This window comes from Charadrius vociferus, unplaced genomic scaffold (genome assembly GCF_000708025.1).
Source record: "Charadrius vociferus isolate BGI_N301 unplaced genomic scaffold, ASM70802v2 scaffold72, whole genome shotgun sequence".
In the NCBI taxonomy this organism is placed as follows: domain Eukaryota; kingdom Metazoa; phylum Chordata; class Aves; order Charadriiformes; family Charadriidae; genus Charadrius; species Charadrius vociferus.
In genome coordinates, this window is record NW_009647830.1 from 1,654,119 (window position 1) to 1,672,381 (window position 18,263).

General features: G+C 37.4%; 1 protein-coding gene across 1 annotated transcript in view; it reads right to left on the reverse strand.

Annotated features, from left to right (window-relative positions):
- CFAP54 (cilia and flagella associated 54) overlaps positions 1–18,263 on the reverse strand; it is a 115,649-nt gene that overhangs the window by 96,889 nt on the left and 497 nt on the right. The window contains exons 2-7 of the mRNA XM_009882640.1: positions 17,482–17,549; positions 16,278–16,513; positions 12,863–12,968; positions 8,371–8,517; positions 2,151–2,264; positions 1,953–2,054 (exon numbers count right to left, since the gene is read on the reverse strand). Of these exons, the coding sequence (XP_009880942.1) occupies positions 1,953–2,054; positions 2,151–2,264; positions 8,371–8,517; positions 12,863–12,968; positions 16,278–16,513; positions 17,482–17,549 (773 nt within the window). The remainder of the gene's footprint in view (positions 1–1,952; positions 2,055–2,150; positions 2,265–8,370; positions 8,518–12,862; positions 12,969–16,277; positions 16,514–17,481; positions 17,550–18,263) is intronic.

An 18,263-nucleotide genomic window follows, 5' to 3' on the forward strand; every position in this document is an offset into this window, starting at 1 on the left:
CTTCCTTAAAAGTCTGCTTAGTATCCTGGATGCCTTTCTCTAATTCATGGTATCTTGCAGAAAAATAAGTGGTGGCCTTCACTTTGATCTTACTGGCATCATGGAGACATGGTGGGATGGCTGCTGACTGGAAAAGGGGAAACATTTTTAAAAAGGGAAAAAGGAAGACCTGGGGAAATACAGGCCAGTCAGTCTCACCTCTGTGCCCAGCAAGATCGTGGAGAGGATCCTCCTGGAAACTGTGCTAATGCACATGGAAAATAGGGAGGTGATCGGAGACAGCCAACATGGTTTCACTAAAGGCAGATCGTGCCTGACAAATTTGGTGGCCTTCTACAACGGGGTTACAGTGTTAGTGGATAAGGGAAGAGCACCTGAGATTATCTACCTGGACTTGTGCAAGGCATTTGACACTGTCCCGTACAACACCCTTGTCTCTAAATTGGCGAGATATGGATTTGATGGATGGACCACTCGGTGGAAAAAGAATTGGCTGGATGGCCACACGCAAAGAGTTGTGGTCAATGGCTCAATGTCCAAGTGGAGACCAGTGACAAGTGGTGTTCCTCAGGGGTTGGTATTGGGACTGGTGCTATTTAACATGTTTGTCAGCAACATGGACAGTGGCTTTGAATGCACCCACAGCAAGCTTGCCGATGACACCAAGCTGTGTGGTGTGTTTGACATGCTGGAGGGAAGGGATGCTGTCCAGAGGGATGTTGATAGGCTTGAGAGGTAGGCCCCTGAGAACCTTGTAAGTTCAACATTGCCAAGTGCAATGTCCTGCATGTGGATCAGGGCAATCCCAAGCACAAATACAGGCTGGGCGGAGAATGGATTGGGAGCAGCCCTGAGGAAAAGGACTTGGGGGTGTTAGTTGATGAAAAACTCAACCTGACACATCAATGTGTGCTTGCAGACCAGAAAGTCAACCATATCTCGGGCTGCATCAAAAGAAGCATGGCCAGCAGGTTGAGGGAGGTGATTCTCTCCCTCTACTCTGCTCTGCTGAGATCCCACTTGCAGTACTGCATCCAGCTCTGGAGTCCCTAACATGAGAAGGACATGGACCTGTTGGAGCGAGTCCAGCGGAGGGCCAAGATGATCAGAGGGCTGGAGCACCTCTTCCATGAAGACAGGCTGAGAGAGTTGGGATTGTTCAGCCTCGAGAAGAGAAGGCTCCTGGGAGACCTTATAGCAGCCTTCCAGTACCTAAAGGGGACCTACAGGAAAGATGGGGAGGGACTCTTTATCAGGGATTGTAGTGATAGGAGGAGGGGTAATGGTTTTAAACTGAAAGAGGGTAGATTTAGATTGGATATTAGGAAGAAATTCTTTACTGTGAGGGTGGTGAGACACTGGAATAGGTTGCCCAGAGAAGTTGTGGATGCCCCATCCCTGGAAGTCTTCAAGGCCAAGTTGGATGGGGCTGAGCAATCTGGTCTAGTGGAAGGCGTCCCTGCCCATGGCAGGAGGGCTGGAACTAAGGTGATTTTTTAAGCCTCTTCCAATCCAAACCATTCTATGATTCTATAATTCAAAAACAATCTCTCAAGATTTAAGAGTTCTCCAATGCAAGTACAAAAGAATTTTTAAACACAGTAGCTTTTCTTCAAAGTACCCCTTTATCTTCACTGTAATTCAACACAGCAGGGCAAACTCAGGACTCCTGCACACTTGGTATGAACAAGATTTCTCTTAGTTTTATTTGTAACATAGTTGTTAAAGGAAAAAAAATGCTAGAAGAAAAAGTATTTTCTAAAGTAGTAATTACTTCTTCCCTCTGTTCAAGCTTTTTCTGAGTTTTAACAATAAATTATGTTAACTATGAAACTGAAAGAGTAAAACTTTCTCCTTGTGAAGAGCACCATATGAATTAAGCAGAATTATATCACATATTCATCACATGCAAATAGTAAACAGAGAAGGATTGTACAAAATGTTAGACTTACATTTTGTGCTTCTTTCAGGTTAACTCTTAACTTAGGTCGAAAGTAGCTTTTCGGCTTTCTTCTGGATTCATATACTGCTCTCTTGAAAATCATTACTGACATCTGACACAAAGAAAAAAGTAAGTAAATAACTGAGTTACGTGTTCTGTTCATAGAGATTGTAACTACTCTACCTGTTTACAATGCATTGCAGAATACCTTTAGAGTGGCCTCTCTAAAAATCTTTTTCGTCTCTGAATTTTCCAACGAAGAACTGATATTTGCTAATTGCTTCAGTTCATCAATTTTAATCAGACCACGGCGAGCAAATATCTGTTCAAAGTATTAAAAAAAATATATATACTCTGTTTTCATATTCTGTATGTTGGTATTTAATTTTAGAATCATATAATTCTTGAATTCAGACAACTGCAAAGAGCTGCAATGAAAGCCAGGGCATGAACAACATTGAAAAGGAAAAGAAAACCTTTTCAAATTATCCTTTGTATAGATGCATGGGGGCTGGCCACGACTTAATGCTAGACGTCTATGACTGTGATTATATTACAAAGTACATTTGAATTGATTACAAAGTGCATTTGAATTGGTTACTCATTTACATATGGAAACATACCTCCACTTTGTAGTTAAATTTTGGAATAGGGGCAGTACTCTAAATACATACGACCTGATAATAAATAGGAATATTTAAATCAATATTTATTTCCCATTTGATTGCTTCTGAAATGCTACATATGGTGAATCATGTTACCTCTCCATGAATGCTGGCTTGACAATCAAAATAACACTGAGAAACTGCAGTATATAGGGTTGTTCTCCATGTTAAATAATGCACAGATAAGAGCGGAGTGGATGATTCCATACATATACTGGCCCACAGTAAGTATTCCAGGACCTGTATTGAAGAAATCCAGTTTTAAATTGAATGCATTTTAAGCTATACAAATGTACTTACTATTACTACAAATGTACTTCCTATTACTAAAGGACACATACAAAGACTTATGCTCATCTGGTAGGACAAATTAAAAGAGGGGGAAAAAATCACAGACATTGTACTAAGTTTTAACATGTTTATTGACTACAAAGCATTCCTCCCACATATTATTGTTTTTTTCCCATTTGAAACTGTGGTCAAGCATTATATTTTAGCCTCCAACCTACTTTAACCACTCCAGTTCACTATAGCCACCATTACAGAGGTGCAGCCCTCCTCCCTCTTCTGCTCTTATCTTGAGAGTTATCCCTCTCCTTTTTGTCAGCTCTAGTGATAATTTTTTTCTAAGTTGGTTTTCAACTAGATCAGCAAGATTATTTGGGATGCAAAGGAGTCTGCCTTCTTTGCTGACAGCCTGCACTTGTATTAATTTACAATCATGGAACTACACTATCAGCTCTTAACTTTATGGCCAACATAGTCATTGCAGCAGTCTAATATTAAGAATTAGTCCTACTAAATTGATTGAACAATATCTTCCCCTTGTATTTTCTTCGGATCAGCTGTTCCCTGAGATTCACAAAATATGCACAACCTCAGTCCTAAATTATGTCAACACACAGATTATTTTTTTTTTGTCTGAATTTAAAGAATCTGAAATATGTACGATCAATTCTTCTGTTTCCTGTATAGTAAAAGCCTGAATACAATAAAGGAGGTGCTAAATCACTTCTGATTTCAATAAAAGATGTTCAAAGAGAAAAAAATCTTTCCTGCTCAATGAAAGATTAATATAACGAACAGATAAGAAAATATACTGGGTTTAGGCTTAGTCAGTCTTTTTTCAAGTTTTAGGAGAAAAAATTAAAGCTAAGACCAACAAAAATTACATTCACAGTTAAAAAGGGCAGAGGGGAAAGGCCAGGTCGTTTTTATCAAGTATTTACAACTAAAAACCAAGCCACCAGGTGTCAGTACATTTCCACATTTTAATAAACAAAAGACCAATTCTTGGGACTTGATATAGTTGTCCAAAAAAAAAGCATCTAGAACCCCCTGAAACAGTCTAACATGTCCCATCTCAAAGACCAGCAAGACATTACATTAGGCTCAATTCCACAACTGAGGAAAGAGCAGAGTCATAAAGGCATAACGGCTTAGAACGCAGCAATTTTGCAATCTAGACATTTTATTCCCTTGTGACAAAGTGCTACTATTGGCAATGACAATGAAATAGAAAAGTCAGGATACAGTGTTATCCAAAATACAGGTGCATTTTCCAATTTCTGTAAATTTTTAAAATGTTTCCATTTATTTTGCCATACCTTAGCAGACTGACCTATCATCATCAAATGTCTGCATATGATGTAAATATGAATAGTACCTGCAAAAACAAATTAAAATAAATAAAAAAACAGGTAAGTTCTATAACCCTACAGGAAATTTATTATGCTAACCAACTGAAACTTTTTCTTAATATCTGGGTTGTTATTTTCAGAGGCTGAAAAATAAACTAATGATTTTTCCATAACTACTTTTAAATTAGAGAAGATGAAGCCATTAAATTCTTGGGCAATATTAGCTTCAAAAATACTTACACAATGAAGTAGTATAATAAGAGAATTAAATCTTAAAAATTTACTGCATCAAATTTTTATTAAATAACTGACAGAGAGAAAAAACTTGGTTTTATTAAAAAATGTCAGCCTCTAAAAAAAAATGATCTCTCCTCACAGACCTTACCTTATACGATTCTTTCAGTCTGTCATGGCACTGTCCTGGCAGACAACACCACTATTATGTGATATTAAGTATGATAAGTGAAATGAAGAAAATTGATCGTGTCGAGAGTTTTCAAGAGCATCAAAGTGACTTACAAATAAAATCCTGTCAAAAATTTACTTAATTTAGGCTATATAACAAAACTGCTTTTCAAAAATCAGCCCTAGAAGTAAGTATAAAAGACACTGCAGTTCGGGGGGTGGGGGGGAAGTCTATTATTCTGTCTGTACGAATGTTCAGAAAGGGACACCTGTGGCAGCGGGAGGCATCACAATGTCAACTGTCATAGCTAGAAGGGTATTATTATCCCAATAATCAAGAATGGAGCCAGCATTAGGAAGATTTCTTTTTATCAGTCAAATGTGTAATGAGGCACAAAATATATTGCCGGGAATTGCAGAAAATGCTCAGGAACTGGGGAAAATATGAGTTATTGCCTGCTTCTAAATTAATTAGATTATTGGCTAGGCTTGGTACGGACAGCTGTCCCACATACATGTAGTGCAACTTAAGAATGGCAGGTGAGTATATTTTAATTTTAATTCTTCTCCCATAGAAACAGACAAACGAAAAACACACCTCAAAAGTGGGGACTAAGGGCAATCACAGTCCCAGTAAAACAAAAGGATAAGAATTTTGACCAATTATAGCTCACAGAAAGTAAATTTTCCAAAGTTAAATTAAAAACACATTGTTTCTTCTATATATGTAGCAACAATTGACCATAGTAGAATGAATTAATAATAGTCTTTTGACTCTTCACTAAATAACATTGCCTTTCAAAGCATAAATATACTGTTGTTGTTCTTGAAATAAAAACTTATGCACCATTCTCTGTGTATCTAGTTCAGAGAAGTTCAATTTTTCCTCAATTTTTTTTTCCCAATTCACGCATTTATAAGTAGCACACTAAAATCATATACAGAGGTTCAAATTCTTAAATGTCATATGGTATGCTTTAGAATAGATTTATTATTAACTTTAGCCTTAAAGATCATTTAAAAACCACAAAGATGTAATGTCAGACAATCATTTTCTACTCTAGGATCTGCAATTCCCTTTTCAAATAAAAACCCAAACAAACCAAACTTATTAACACAAACATTTTATTGACAAAAAAAATCTTGAGGTTTTTTTAATCAGGGTTCACTCAAAAAATGCCCTTATTATGCTGTTAAATTTCATTTTATTAGTACACTCTAACCACAGCTGTGATGAAAATGCTATTACTTTTACAACACTCCACCTGAAAAAGGCACAATATGTAGAAACTTCAATTTAAAAATCCCTTACTCTAGAAAAAAAGAAATTACCAAAAAACCTACTGTGATTGAAGACTAACTATTCATGACCATTAGGTTGATCTTAAAGAATAAGTATGAAGTTTCCCTCCACAGGTTTGCTTAGCAAAAAAACGTAAATGGAAAGCCTGAGGTACCATTGTAGATAAGCCAACACAAATTCTCCTGAGGCAGAGCCACTTGCATCGTGAGCCGTAACGAGGACAAGACACTGAAACAAGTTTGCAGGGACTCTGGATTCTGGAGATTTCTATCACTGCTGCAAACCATCTGATAAATGCAAACATTTCTCTCTTGCAAAGCATGGAACTAAAACACATGGAAACATACGTAAAATTAATATATGTAGTTAAAATGGAAGCATATATCAGTTTCACATCAGCAAAGTACAACAAAATGGTGAGTATGAAAAGATCAAGCATACCACAAAAAAAATCAGCATGACATTTAAATGAGCAATAGAATACGGAGAAAGTGTTAAAGCTTTAAGGTTGCTGTATCATTAGCCTGAGTCAGTTTCCACTGCATCAGAGGATGAAAATGCACCTAATGCACTAGGGCTGCTGAAAGGGAGAAAGGATGATTGAGGCATTAAATTGAGATTCGAAGAATCTGGCTTTAATCCTTCACTTCTCTGTAGATGTCCGCTGTAAATTAAGGCAAATCTTAACTTTGCTGCACTTTACTTCTCCATCTGTATCACAGATATCTTATTTCTCACTCCCATCCGTTACTTTTCTCCTCTACAGATGCATTGTTCCTTCTCTTCCTTGTAATACCTAAGATAATGTGATCCCAGTCTTGTCTGGAGTACAGTATCATCTGACCAAAGGAACATGTGAGAAAATGAGCTAAGTGGGACACCACCAACCAACAACTATCAACCTCTCACAAGTCTATTAACCTGCTAATGTTTGAAATTATATTATTTTTTGCAGTTAATTCACCGAAACTGGAAGTTTCAAGCCCTGGAACTCTATTTCTGCGATTTCCTTAGCGTTACATTAAAAAACAAAAGCTAGCCACAAAAACCTGGCAAAAAAAAACATATATAGACTTAGGTGTAATCATCTGACACATTATCATTATCCATTTCCAATCACAGAGATCATTGTCAAACTAGATTCCATATCTGAAAATTTAGGGATAGCTCAGTGTCTAAAGGCCAAGTTATAGAACAGGCTTTTTAGTATAGACTCATGATAACATCTGGCACTACGATTGGTTCAAGGTCTAGGGAAACATATAGAACACAGGACAAACCATCTCTGGAACTTCAAATTTACTTCCAAAGCATTTTAAAAGAAAAACAAAATTAAATGGATTAACATAGTCTTCGATCATATCTCTCTAAGAAGCTGAACAATGTTTAAAAAACAAAAAAATAACATAAACTGAGTATCTTTTCTATCACGACATCTGCTTCTAGCTTTTAAGCAAACTGCTTTTTTCTCCTCACTAAACACCTATTTACAATCTAACTCTGACTAGAGAAATATGAATTTGATTAGCTTAATACACAGGAAATGCCTATGCTTTTCTTTTATTGTTCCTGATCACAGAATAACTTGCATTACTTTATTTTGAAATACCCACCATGTACTGAAAATAGAGCTTCTCAGCAGAGCATGGCTTATAATAAAATCTAACATGCTTTTAGCATTCCCCCTATGCCTATTGAAACACTTTCTTCCATGGGTAACAAATGACAAATTGCAAGCTCCTCAATAAACAATAAATACAAAAGGATCACAATGGATTCTTGAGGTTGCCCAGCTTTCCATACCTCAGAGAACTTAAAAAACTATTCACCATTTTGCCTCTTTTTTCATAGTGAGCAAATAAGCTATTTTTCATAATGCAATACTGCTTGTTTTCACTATGTCATGAGCTTTTTTTACATGTAGTATTTTTGCACATTTATGGTGTAAACTACAGTACAATTTTTTAATTCTCTTGCACTCTGTCCAGTCCTTAAGATCACACTGTACAGAAATTTCTACAACAATTGCAGGACAGTTATCAAATTTTGCTATATCCGGATTCTGCGGTAAATAGCAACTATTTCAGAACAAAAATTGCTGTAGACAGTTACCGAATAATGTGTTCAGAGAAGATTGCCTTTTAAATATTAAGTTAGTAGTGGTTGGCTTATGCCACAAAAGCGTAAACATTTATCTCCTCTTAAAAACGGACACCAATTCTGAATGTTCATATCACACATATGACTTAAATCTCAATGTAATCTATAGAGACAAACTATTAAGATTAGTTAATATTAATATCTGATTAATATAACAAAATGAAGTACATTCATGAAGGATAAAATAGGCTACCTATTTTGAATCTGTGAATGTCTTTGACACAAAAAACCCAAACAACCAAACCTACAACCTACCGTAAGTGCTGCATTTTTATCTTTCAAACCATTCGGAAAAAAGGTGGATTTAAATCGATGCACATCATCCATGATATCATCAACGTTTACAGAAATGAACTGCTGAAAGTATCTTCCATAGCACTGTAGAAGTGCCAACTTATATTCCTGAAGAATGAATAATATGTTATTTTTATAGTTTGTATATTACATTTCTATTTCAATAAAATGTTTGGGTTGTTTATTATCTTTACGTAAAAAAGTGTAAGTGTCAAAGAGCAGCTGGAAGTACAACACTTAAGTTTCATACAAACATTCAGCAATGTAATTTCTAATGTGAATACTCTCAGCATATGAAAGGTTCGAGTACTTAAAAGAATAGCTTGTGGTTTGGGAGTTTCTGTTTATTTTAATCATAAATATGACATATCAGAGAACAATTGTGAAGTATGATCCTGGGCTAATATAATAAACTCAAAGGGTTCCTGGAATGTCCTGCAGCTTTGCAACAGTAATGATAATGATACCACACTTCTGAGAAAAGTACTTCATAATGTAGAACTTTATAAACAATATACAGACATCACTTCTATTTCCCCTATTTCCCTGATGGCAAAGGCCTTTTTTTTTTTTATTAAAGCTGAGAGGAAAAATGACTTAATATCAGAAATCAAACACTTCAGAATAAGATGCACTAAAAAAGAATGAAACAAGTGACAACCAGAATTTACAGATGGCCAACCAGTCAGCATTAATAGGCCAGAAATCGCCACTGCATCTTTAAGAACTTTTAACAAGCAGGATGTTGAGATTTATGTCTCATTCAACATACAGCTCCCCAGCAGCATGTTGAACCACTCTACAATCATGATGAGACTGTGGTTCAGCTCTGACTCAGATGTGGAAGAGCCACTTACTGAATCACCTCCACCACTTCCTGCAGTAAAAATTATTTAGAAGTTTCTCTACCAACTTCATTAATTCTAGCGCACACATTCACACCAGTCATGGTAAGTTCTTGGGGAAAAAGTAACTAATTTGTATTTGTAAAAAATGATCCTTTAATCACAGAAAATTCAGAAGTATTTCCTTGCACCCACTTTTTTCAATATAAATTCCTACCACCAAAGTAATGCTCACTCTGAATTTTTAATCATCTGAGGAGTCTAACTCACATGGCCCTATTGTCCTCTTTGCTGTGTGAAAGCAGCGGCCATACACAGAAACTTTGACATTCCATGGACAGCTATGGGCAGCTGGTCACTTGTGTAATCTAATACATAGATTGAGGCTGTGATAACTCTTGGAATCTGAAGTCATGGATTAGAATCCCATTAATTTAGTTACTAATATACAGCAAAAAAGGTAATTTGTCTCCCAAACAGTTTAAAATATGTGTATAAGACCAGAGACAACAGGCGGATACAGGCAGTGAGGGAGGGGAAAAAAATGAGTCAGTACTGATCAGTATGATGACTAATGGACTAATTTCCAGATGTATGACATAATGACTTTAGGTGTGTCCTGAAAGATATATAGCAGATGTATAACAGGAAGGAATCTAAAGCGAGAAGGGATTAAAAAACTAGCAGGAAGACAAAGTTAAGTGGGTGCTGACCTATTGACTACTCATATTCAGTAACTCATTTTTAAAGACTACACACCATTAAGTATTATATAACATAAAGGCAGATTAAAATTTAAAATAATCACTAGTAGTTTTCAACTAGGAGTCAAGAGGGGTACTTATGGAATAGGCTCTACTCCACTAATCCCAGAGCTGGTGTTACAGCATATTCATCTTTCCAATAATGCATTAAAATTCGTTACTGACATCCATCTCATGTTTTTTCTTTCTTTTTTCCTCCAGGGAAAAAAATTGATAGAATGCAAACTAAGTTTGTAAAGTCAAAGAAATGCACTTAAAAATGGAAGTTCCAAAGACAGCTCATTTCAAAGTTTTAGGCTGGCCAGCAAAACAACTTTTTCAACAACATTGATAACTTTACCTTTACTGTAGAAAAACACATTACACTAGATGATTGAACTTGCAAGCAGAAGTCTTTACTCATAATTGTAGATTGTTTTTAGGCAATCTAGGGCCGGCTCGTTAAGCACTTGAAGATAAGGACCAAATTACTACATTTGAATTGTGCTATGGGAAGCCAATGTAAAATACAGAGAGCAGGGTTTGATGCCTTTGAAATAAGCTTACTAAGCACGCTGTGAGAGCAGCAGTTCCCAAGCACTAAAAGCTCAATCTAATATTCCAAGCATTTCCTAGGGCCCAGAAGCTAAGAAAACTTGAGGAAAACATGAGCATGAAGAAAACATTAACGGAATCGCCTAGGTAATGAAGGGCCTATTAGCAAATGCAGTTATTCAAGCTTCCTTAAGAATCCCTGTGAGTCTTCCTAAACTTATAGCATGAGCCTATAGCTTCAATTGTAACAGCTCCACAGTTACGGACTTTTCCATATGCCTTCTTCAACCTACCAGTGAGAGTTGAGTGCTGCTGAAGTTTAGCTTCAGCTTGCTGTTCTTTATACAGGCCACAGGCCACTTTTGCCTAAGTCTTTAGAGCAGATGCAGTGAAGGATATGTAAGACTTTGTAACATCTGCATCATACTCATACCATTACCCAGGTCTGCAGAAAAGTTCACCTAGTAGCCACACATATATGCTTTCCATAAATAGCGTAAATAGCATTTATCCTTGATGGATTCCATAAGTGAAGGACATAATAGTGGAAGAACAGTTTCATTAGATGTGTTCCTCCAAAGGATCGGCCTGCAAACTATCTTGGCACATTTCCAATTATGCCCTCTTCTAGGTGAAAAGAGGGAATCTAATAGTGTCATACGCTGCAGAGAATGAAAAAGAGTGAATACGGGTGACAATTGGCATTTAACTGCCTTCCTAATGCAAAAGTCAATAGACTGTTCTTAAAAATTATTTTCTATTTAAAAATAATGTCAGTTATCTAGTTATCTGTTTTTCTTTGCAGGGTGGGAAGAACTGAAATTTAATACTCCTTTTGTGAAAAAAACAAAAAAAAAACAAAAAAACCAAACGTCGTTTAACTTAATTTTTTATTCCCGTTATGTTCAAAAATTAAGTAGAGGTTACAGAAACCTTTCCAAAAGCATGGAAGAATTCTACTATAAATAACAGACTTTCACTACTTTTGTGCTATAATTTTTCTATTACAATCAATTTTTTAGAAGACTAATATTAAAAAGCTGTGCCCTAAATAGGCCTGAAAGACAGAAAGATATAATTAAAATGTATACTTGACTACCTCATAACTCAGACAGACTAAACAGCAAGAGTTTTAAGCTAGAAAAGTATTATCGATCAAATTAATATCTTCTAATATGTTCATGGCAAAAAGTAGAAAAATCCACTGACAGATCATTACAAACACAAAATCACACTAAGCAGATAGCATCTATTTAGGAGCTGTCCCTTTACATTACGCTAATTCTCTACAAACTTTAAGTGTATTCTCTCAAGCAACATTTCAAGTACTGAACCTTTATAATAAATTAACCTATAATTCTGTAATCCTTCAGTATTTCTGCTTCCTAACTTTATCACTCAGGACTACACACCCTTCTTCAATCCTAAAAGGACTGACTTATAACTAGCTTTCAACTGTACATCTTTGAGCTGCTTCTCAATGTTGTTTAGTAACTACCCTTGAAAGCCCCAGATTTTATGACATGATCTTCTGACACAAACATCACCAAGGTAATAAGTGGCATATCTCTGAGGGCTTTTTTCCTAGCAGACACGAAGGACAAATACTGTATAAGACTATAACATAAAACTAGCTGTATGGAGTCAGACCAATAGTTACTGGTCCAGTATCCCATCCAACAGTACTCAGTAAGACATGACTAGGTAAGCGTATAAAAATTGAATGTAGTGAAACATCCCCCAAATACCCTTCAAGTCTTCAACAATCTAGCTCCTGAATCTTTTTCAGTTGTGATTTACCTTTTTGGAGGAGACCAGAAGTGCACACAGAATTCAAGATGCAGGAGCATCATCAATACATATAGTTGCATAATGTCTAATTGCACTCTGGTTTATGTTCTGTGTTCCTCTCCTGACAATTCTTTACATTCACATTTGGTTAACTAAGCACTGAGTTGAAATTTCAGCAGAATAAACCACCTATCATTGTCAATTTGTACTTAAACAGCACCTACAGGGACAGTCAGATATTGTACTCTACCATACTGAAACACACAAATATTAAAGAAAGATTTCAGGGTGTTTAAAAAGACAAAGAGTGCATAGAAAATACAGATACAGAAAATATATCAAGAAATTACGGCAATTTTACAATAAGATTCAAATCACCAACTCTCATTGAAATTATTTTGTAAGTTTTTGCTACTTTCTAAACAGCTTTCTGTAAAAGATGATTAAAAATTAAAGTACCATAGAAACATAAGGAAACAAAGACTGTGATTGAGCATTTTCTGTTTTCATATGACTTACTTTGATCTGAGCAAGGGAATCACCAACTTTCAGAAGTTTTTCATTGTAATACCATCCTGGCAGTCGAGGCTTATATTTGATCCAAATTTTAAACAAAGTATTTGCTCTAAAAAAGATACAGGAGAAAAGGTTTCAGATCAAACTGGCAGTAGTCCTGTCATAACAAGTAAATAAATCAGGAAAACTTCAAATTGTGAAAACTCCTTTCTTCCAAATCTATTTGAACCTCTATGTATTTCAAACCAAGTGATCATTAAAACTGGATTTAACAGGCAGCCAAGGACATTTCTGGGTTTCATTTCTGTCACCAGTTTTTATCACGTATTTAAAATGGGATGAATTCTTATTAAAGCATCTTAGTATTAATCCTCTTGCATTGTTTAAACACGATCATAGGTGGAAAACCTGTCCCACCTTTCAGCTAGTATTTGAGAGGTTCTGTTTGAAGAAACAATTTGATATTTTAAAGAAACTCAGTGGTTTACAGCTTACAGCAATTATTGGACTGGAAACTACAAATGCTAAGAGCAGTAAAAAAGACCCCAAATTACCAAGGCATGTCAGGTAGCAGCAAACTTATGAACTGGTAGACATGGAATAAATCATAGAGCTAGAGTACATAGAGCTATGGTATATAGAGCTATAGACCTCATAGTGTATAGACCTATACCATGAATCACAAAATAAGAAAGTCATTGGAATGCCTCTAGGATGAATTGCATCTGGCATGAAATGTTCAGGAATTTTAAATCATAAAGGGTAAGATTCAGAGAGAAGCAAATGACACGTTTGTTAAAATAGAAAGGATTTTATGGCAATAGTTGCAATGCTCTTCTGTTGCCTCTGCCTGTTATTCTAGCCATAGATGACTTTGTGTAACAAATTACTTATTTGGATGAATTAGCAAGATTTCTTTAAGTGGTAACTGGCTCTAAGCAGCTTTCCTTGTCTACAGAGGAACTGACTACATCAACGCCCGTGTTATAGTCCCTACTGATTGCTGTTTGATGGGTTAGTGCCTTCACGTGTACAACTTCCCCACCCTAGACTTCTTTAAGAAAGCTATATTCAAACTGGAAAACAAAAATCAATCAGACAGACTGATAATAAGCACAGGGATTTTTCAGAAAAGAATTGTTACCGAATTATTAATAGTATTGACAGTATTCACAGTGCCAGGGATCTCTTACATTTATTCTCTTAACAAATCACTTGTACAGAAACCTCAGCAAAGAGTACCTTGTGAAACCTCAACAGCTAAATTATTCATAGGTAGCAATTTATGAAGAAGGAAAACAACTGAAGAGAGAGGAATTAATGTTTTAAAATAACCTGCTAGCTGAATTCTCACATGTAAACCTTATGCTTCCTGGTGTAAGGTAGCTGGAACTTTTCAATCTCTTAAGACAGTGATGGTAGACTAGAATGCAAGACACTTTCTTAAGTTGTTTTCTGACATTCAGGAACTTGGAATACATTTTCACAGTCTCCCTGACAGCTCCTTATTTCAGCTTATAAGAAGACTCCCAATAAAAAAGCACAATAAGTAACATTTTTTCCACACAGAAAGCTGTGAACCACCTTCACATTTTCAAGGTGAAACAGATGGCTGTATGAGAAACCTGTCAAAATGATCTTTACACCAAAGAATTATAACATCATAATCCTTTTTTTCTAAAAGTATCATCTCAGCACAATTCTCAGTTCTTGAAAGTAAACAGCAAAGAAGAAAGTAGGACATTCTAGAGGTGTATCCTAAAGGAAAAATGTAGTAACAGCACAAACTAGGCCAAAAACAACAATCTAAATAAAATGTTCTAAGGCATTATGTTTTTTAAGGAAACCATAGCCCAGTCTAATGAAGAGCATCTTCCAAATGGGGAATGAGTCCCTCCTGGTCCATCCATAAGCAATTCACAGTACGGATGGCTACTGACTTCTTATACTGAAAGAAGTATCCCACTCCGGTTAGTAGGGATAAATCTGCAAAGAGGCTCCAAAGCAAAGGAATCTGTCCGACATCTCAGCTGAGTTCCCTTGGACTATCAAGGGAAGAAGCTTAGGAAAAGACTCTCAGAGTCCAAGAGGTTTGATGGATACTACTGAGGGGTGAGGGAGAAAGAAGGAAAAAAAAGAAAAAAAAAAGTAATTATCAGGTTGTAAGGCTGTAAAGGAACTGATACTAAGATTGGATGTGGATAAAGCTTGGGAAGGTCAGGCTAATAAACTTCTTTTAGACTGAACAGCTAGAGAGACCTCAGTGAAGGTCATCTTCATTTTTTGAGAGCTCATATTAACAGGAGATATTTAGATGTAATAAATGAGTAACAAATATGTAATAAACTAGTTTAGTACAGTAGTGACAAATCTGACTAGACTTTCAACTTCAATGGGAAGATTAAGGTAAACTGTATCTGCTACAATGCCATGACTAACTACAAGTGAGTTCATGACACAGGAATGTCACTTTGACACAGACAAAAGAGGAGAGTGAGACACTTCCCAAACAGCTCATCAGCCTTTCTTTTAAACAAGCTGTAGGACACCAGAACAACAAGTTAAGCAAGTGAATTCTTAAAAAAATACTGACCTGTTGGAGCTCAGAGGTGAAGTTTCTTTACTTCCAACCACTCTATGAATAATAAAAGTTTCTCTATGGCCAACTTGTAATAGTGTGCACAAGGTAAGGTCCCCATGGCTATACTTCTGGGCCAAAAGTCTTTACTACAGGTAGTAAAGGATTCTCCAATACTGATCAAAATGTGCCTTATTAAATAAGGGTGGCTAAGCCGCACAACGTGAGATAAAATCAATAGTTCAAGGTAATCCTTTGATGGCCCCTTTGCCAAGAGAAATGGGGTAAAACAACGTCTCGTTTAGTTGAGGGAAAAGTACATTTGATTGGTACTTCTTCCGAGTAAAAAGATTCATGATTCCAGTAAAAGCAGGTCCTCAGTAATTTCTGTTTCATACATTATAACATTCTAAGTGCCAAAATTACGGCCTTACTGTTGACTTATCAACACCAAAGGCTGAAAGCATTGGAGGAATGAAGGTGACAATTTTATTTTTCTAAACTGAACATACTTGCCATGTGGAAGCTGGTTTTCTTGCTCCTTGAATAACAAGAACACTGTGATCTCAACCCATGCCAGGAAAAGTAGCTTGACAAATGACACAGCAAGAAGTCTTTAGAGCATTTAGGAAAGCATCTGTAATAGCCATTACCTTCACAAATTCTTAGGAACAATTAGACTAAGGCTGGTTCTACAAGCAGCACACGCTCCAATTTTGAGTTATCAAACAATGAGAGGCAAGGGAGAAACAACCCTGAAATTCCACAATCAAAAATAAAAGCCCATGACTTTGCTAGCTGCCCGAACCTATACTAACAATCAGAATTCCAGTCTTCTACCTCTGTACTGCAGCTATACAAATGAAGGGTGCTGGAGTATGCAGAGATACTGGGAGCTTCACATTACACAACGTTCTCAATGCCCTGGAATTTTGGTATGGATCATCACTACCAGTGACTTCTGGGATCAAGACCCACGTAGCCTTCGTTCTCATCTCCATGATGAACACTGCAGAATTCTTTGGATGAGAAAATCTTCTCATGCTAACCGTGTTATGTCTGGACATGGGCCACATCTACAAAATACCAGTTTGAATAAGACTAGTTATTCAAGAACCTACTCAGGTCAAAATATTCCAGAGGGTAAAGTAAAGTCTTGGAGACACTGTTCACAAAAACTGGTAACTTGGCATGACATTGCAAACAGATCAGATTCAGCATGCCCAGCTCCTAACTAGAAGATAAGATGAACGTGTAGAAGACACAATGAATGCGTTCATTATCAGCAATTTCGGTGGTGTCTGAAGCACTGAGCTGTCCTTCTTCTAAGGGGCCTAGAGGGGATAACTTTCAAAGCAAGAATACAGATCAGCTAAAGCAAGAAAAGGTCTGAAGCTACAGAAGCGCTTAAAAATAGCAAAGCACTGAGTTCAGCTGCTGAAGCAATATAAAAAGCCAACATACTGAGATTCAAAACACTAGAGGCAAAAGCCTGGAGAGTGCTACCTGTATGATAGATCTAGGCCTAGACCTGAAGATGAACATGTCACATAAACAAATTAGAAATCCAGATAGCTTAGAAAAGGAAAGATCTCCAGTGCAGACAAATGCCAGGCTGCAGAATCTGAGTAGCTCCTGCAAAGGTATACAGCTCCTTTAGGGAAGGGTCATTTGTGGACTACATCTAGGAAAATAACGAGTAAAATATGTAAGGGTAGAAGCTGCACCTAAGTGATGCGCTGACCACCCTGTAACCTAACTCCCGTGCTGGTTTTGCATGAAACTCTGATAACCTAAGAAACTTTCACTTTTTACGTTAAAGACCTGTAAATTTAGAATAGAACACTGTTCAGGTAATAATGATAGAAAACCAACCATTTATCTTTAAAGAAGCAGTTGAACTCTTATAATGTACCTAAATGCAGCAGGGAGAGCTACATGAGAAATGCACAGTCTATAACAGCCATATGCACGCACTATGAATCATACACCGATTCCAGTTGCTCTATCTTAACTGCATTACAAAATCTAGATTTATGCATACCCACAGATATGCATGTATGCGAGCAAACAAATATGCACAATTACACTCGCCATATGCTCTGCCTGCATCTACGTGTATAAAAATATACCAAAGTAGACATAGACGTAGGCACAAAAAGAGCTATGTGGTGTTATCCTCATGTACCCCTAATGTGAGCACCATCTTTTAAGGGCATGTACATGCCCACACACATTCACCCGCACATGCTGGTGGGCTGCCAGTTGCTCCAGCATTGTGAAGGGATTTTCCTACCAGAAAGCTCAGGCAGCTCTGATACAGCCAACAGTGGCGCTGCCAACTTCCACACCACCTTGTGCTTTTTCCCTACGGCATTCACTTCTAGGAAGTGTCGGAAAAGGAGGTGTTCAGATTTTGGAGGGTTTTTAATTAAATTTAAAAAAAAAAAAAAAAAAGGAAAGGAAAAGGGATTGCCTGTCTTTGGCACACTGATGGAGAAGTAGACCCAGGAGAGCAACCTCCCGGCTAGCTCCGAGGCCAGGGGGAGCGGGAGGGAATGGGCTCCCCGGCCTGAGGGATGCGGCGTGAGGAGGGAGCCGGGAAGGAGGGAAGGGGCGAGGAGGGCGCCGCGGCGGTGGCCGGCGGGCCGGGAAGGGCAGGCCGAGAGCGGCGGGGAGGCGGCGTGGAAGGTCCTCGCGGGGCGGCCGAGGGGAAGGGGTTGGAAGGGGAGGAAAGGGGGTTAGAGGCAGGAGCAGGCGGGAACGGCAAAGGGCTCCCGGAGCGGATGGCGACGCGGGGACGACGAGGGGGCGCCGGCGCAGCCC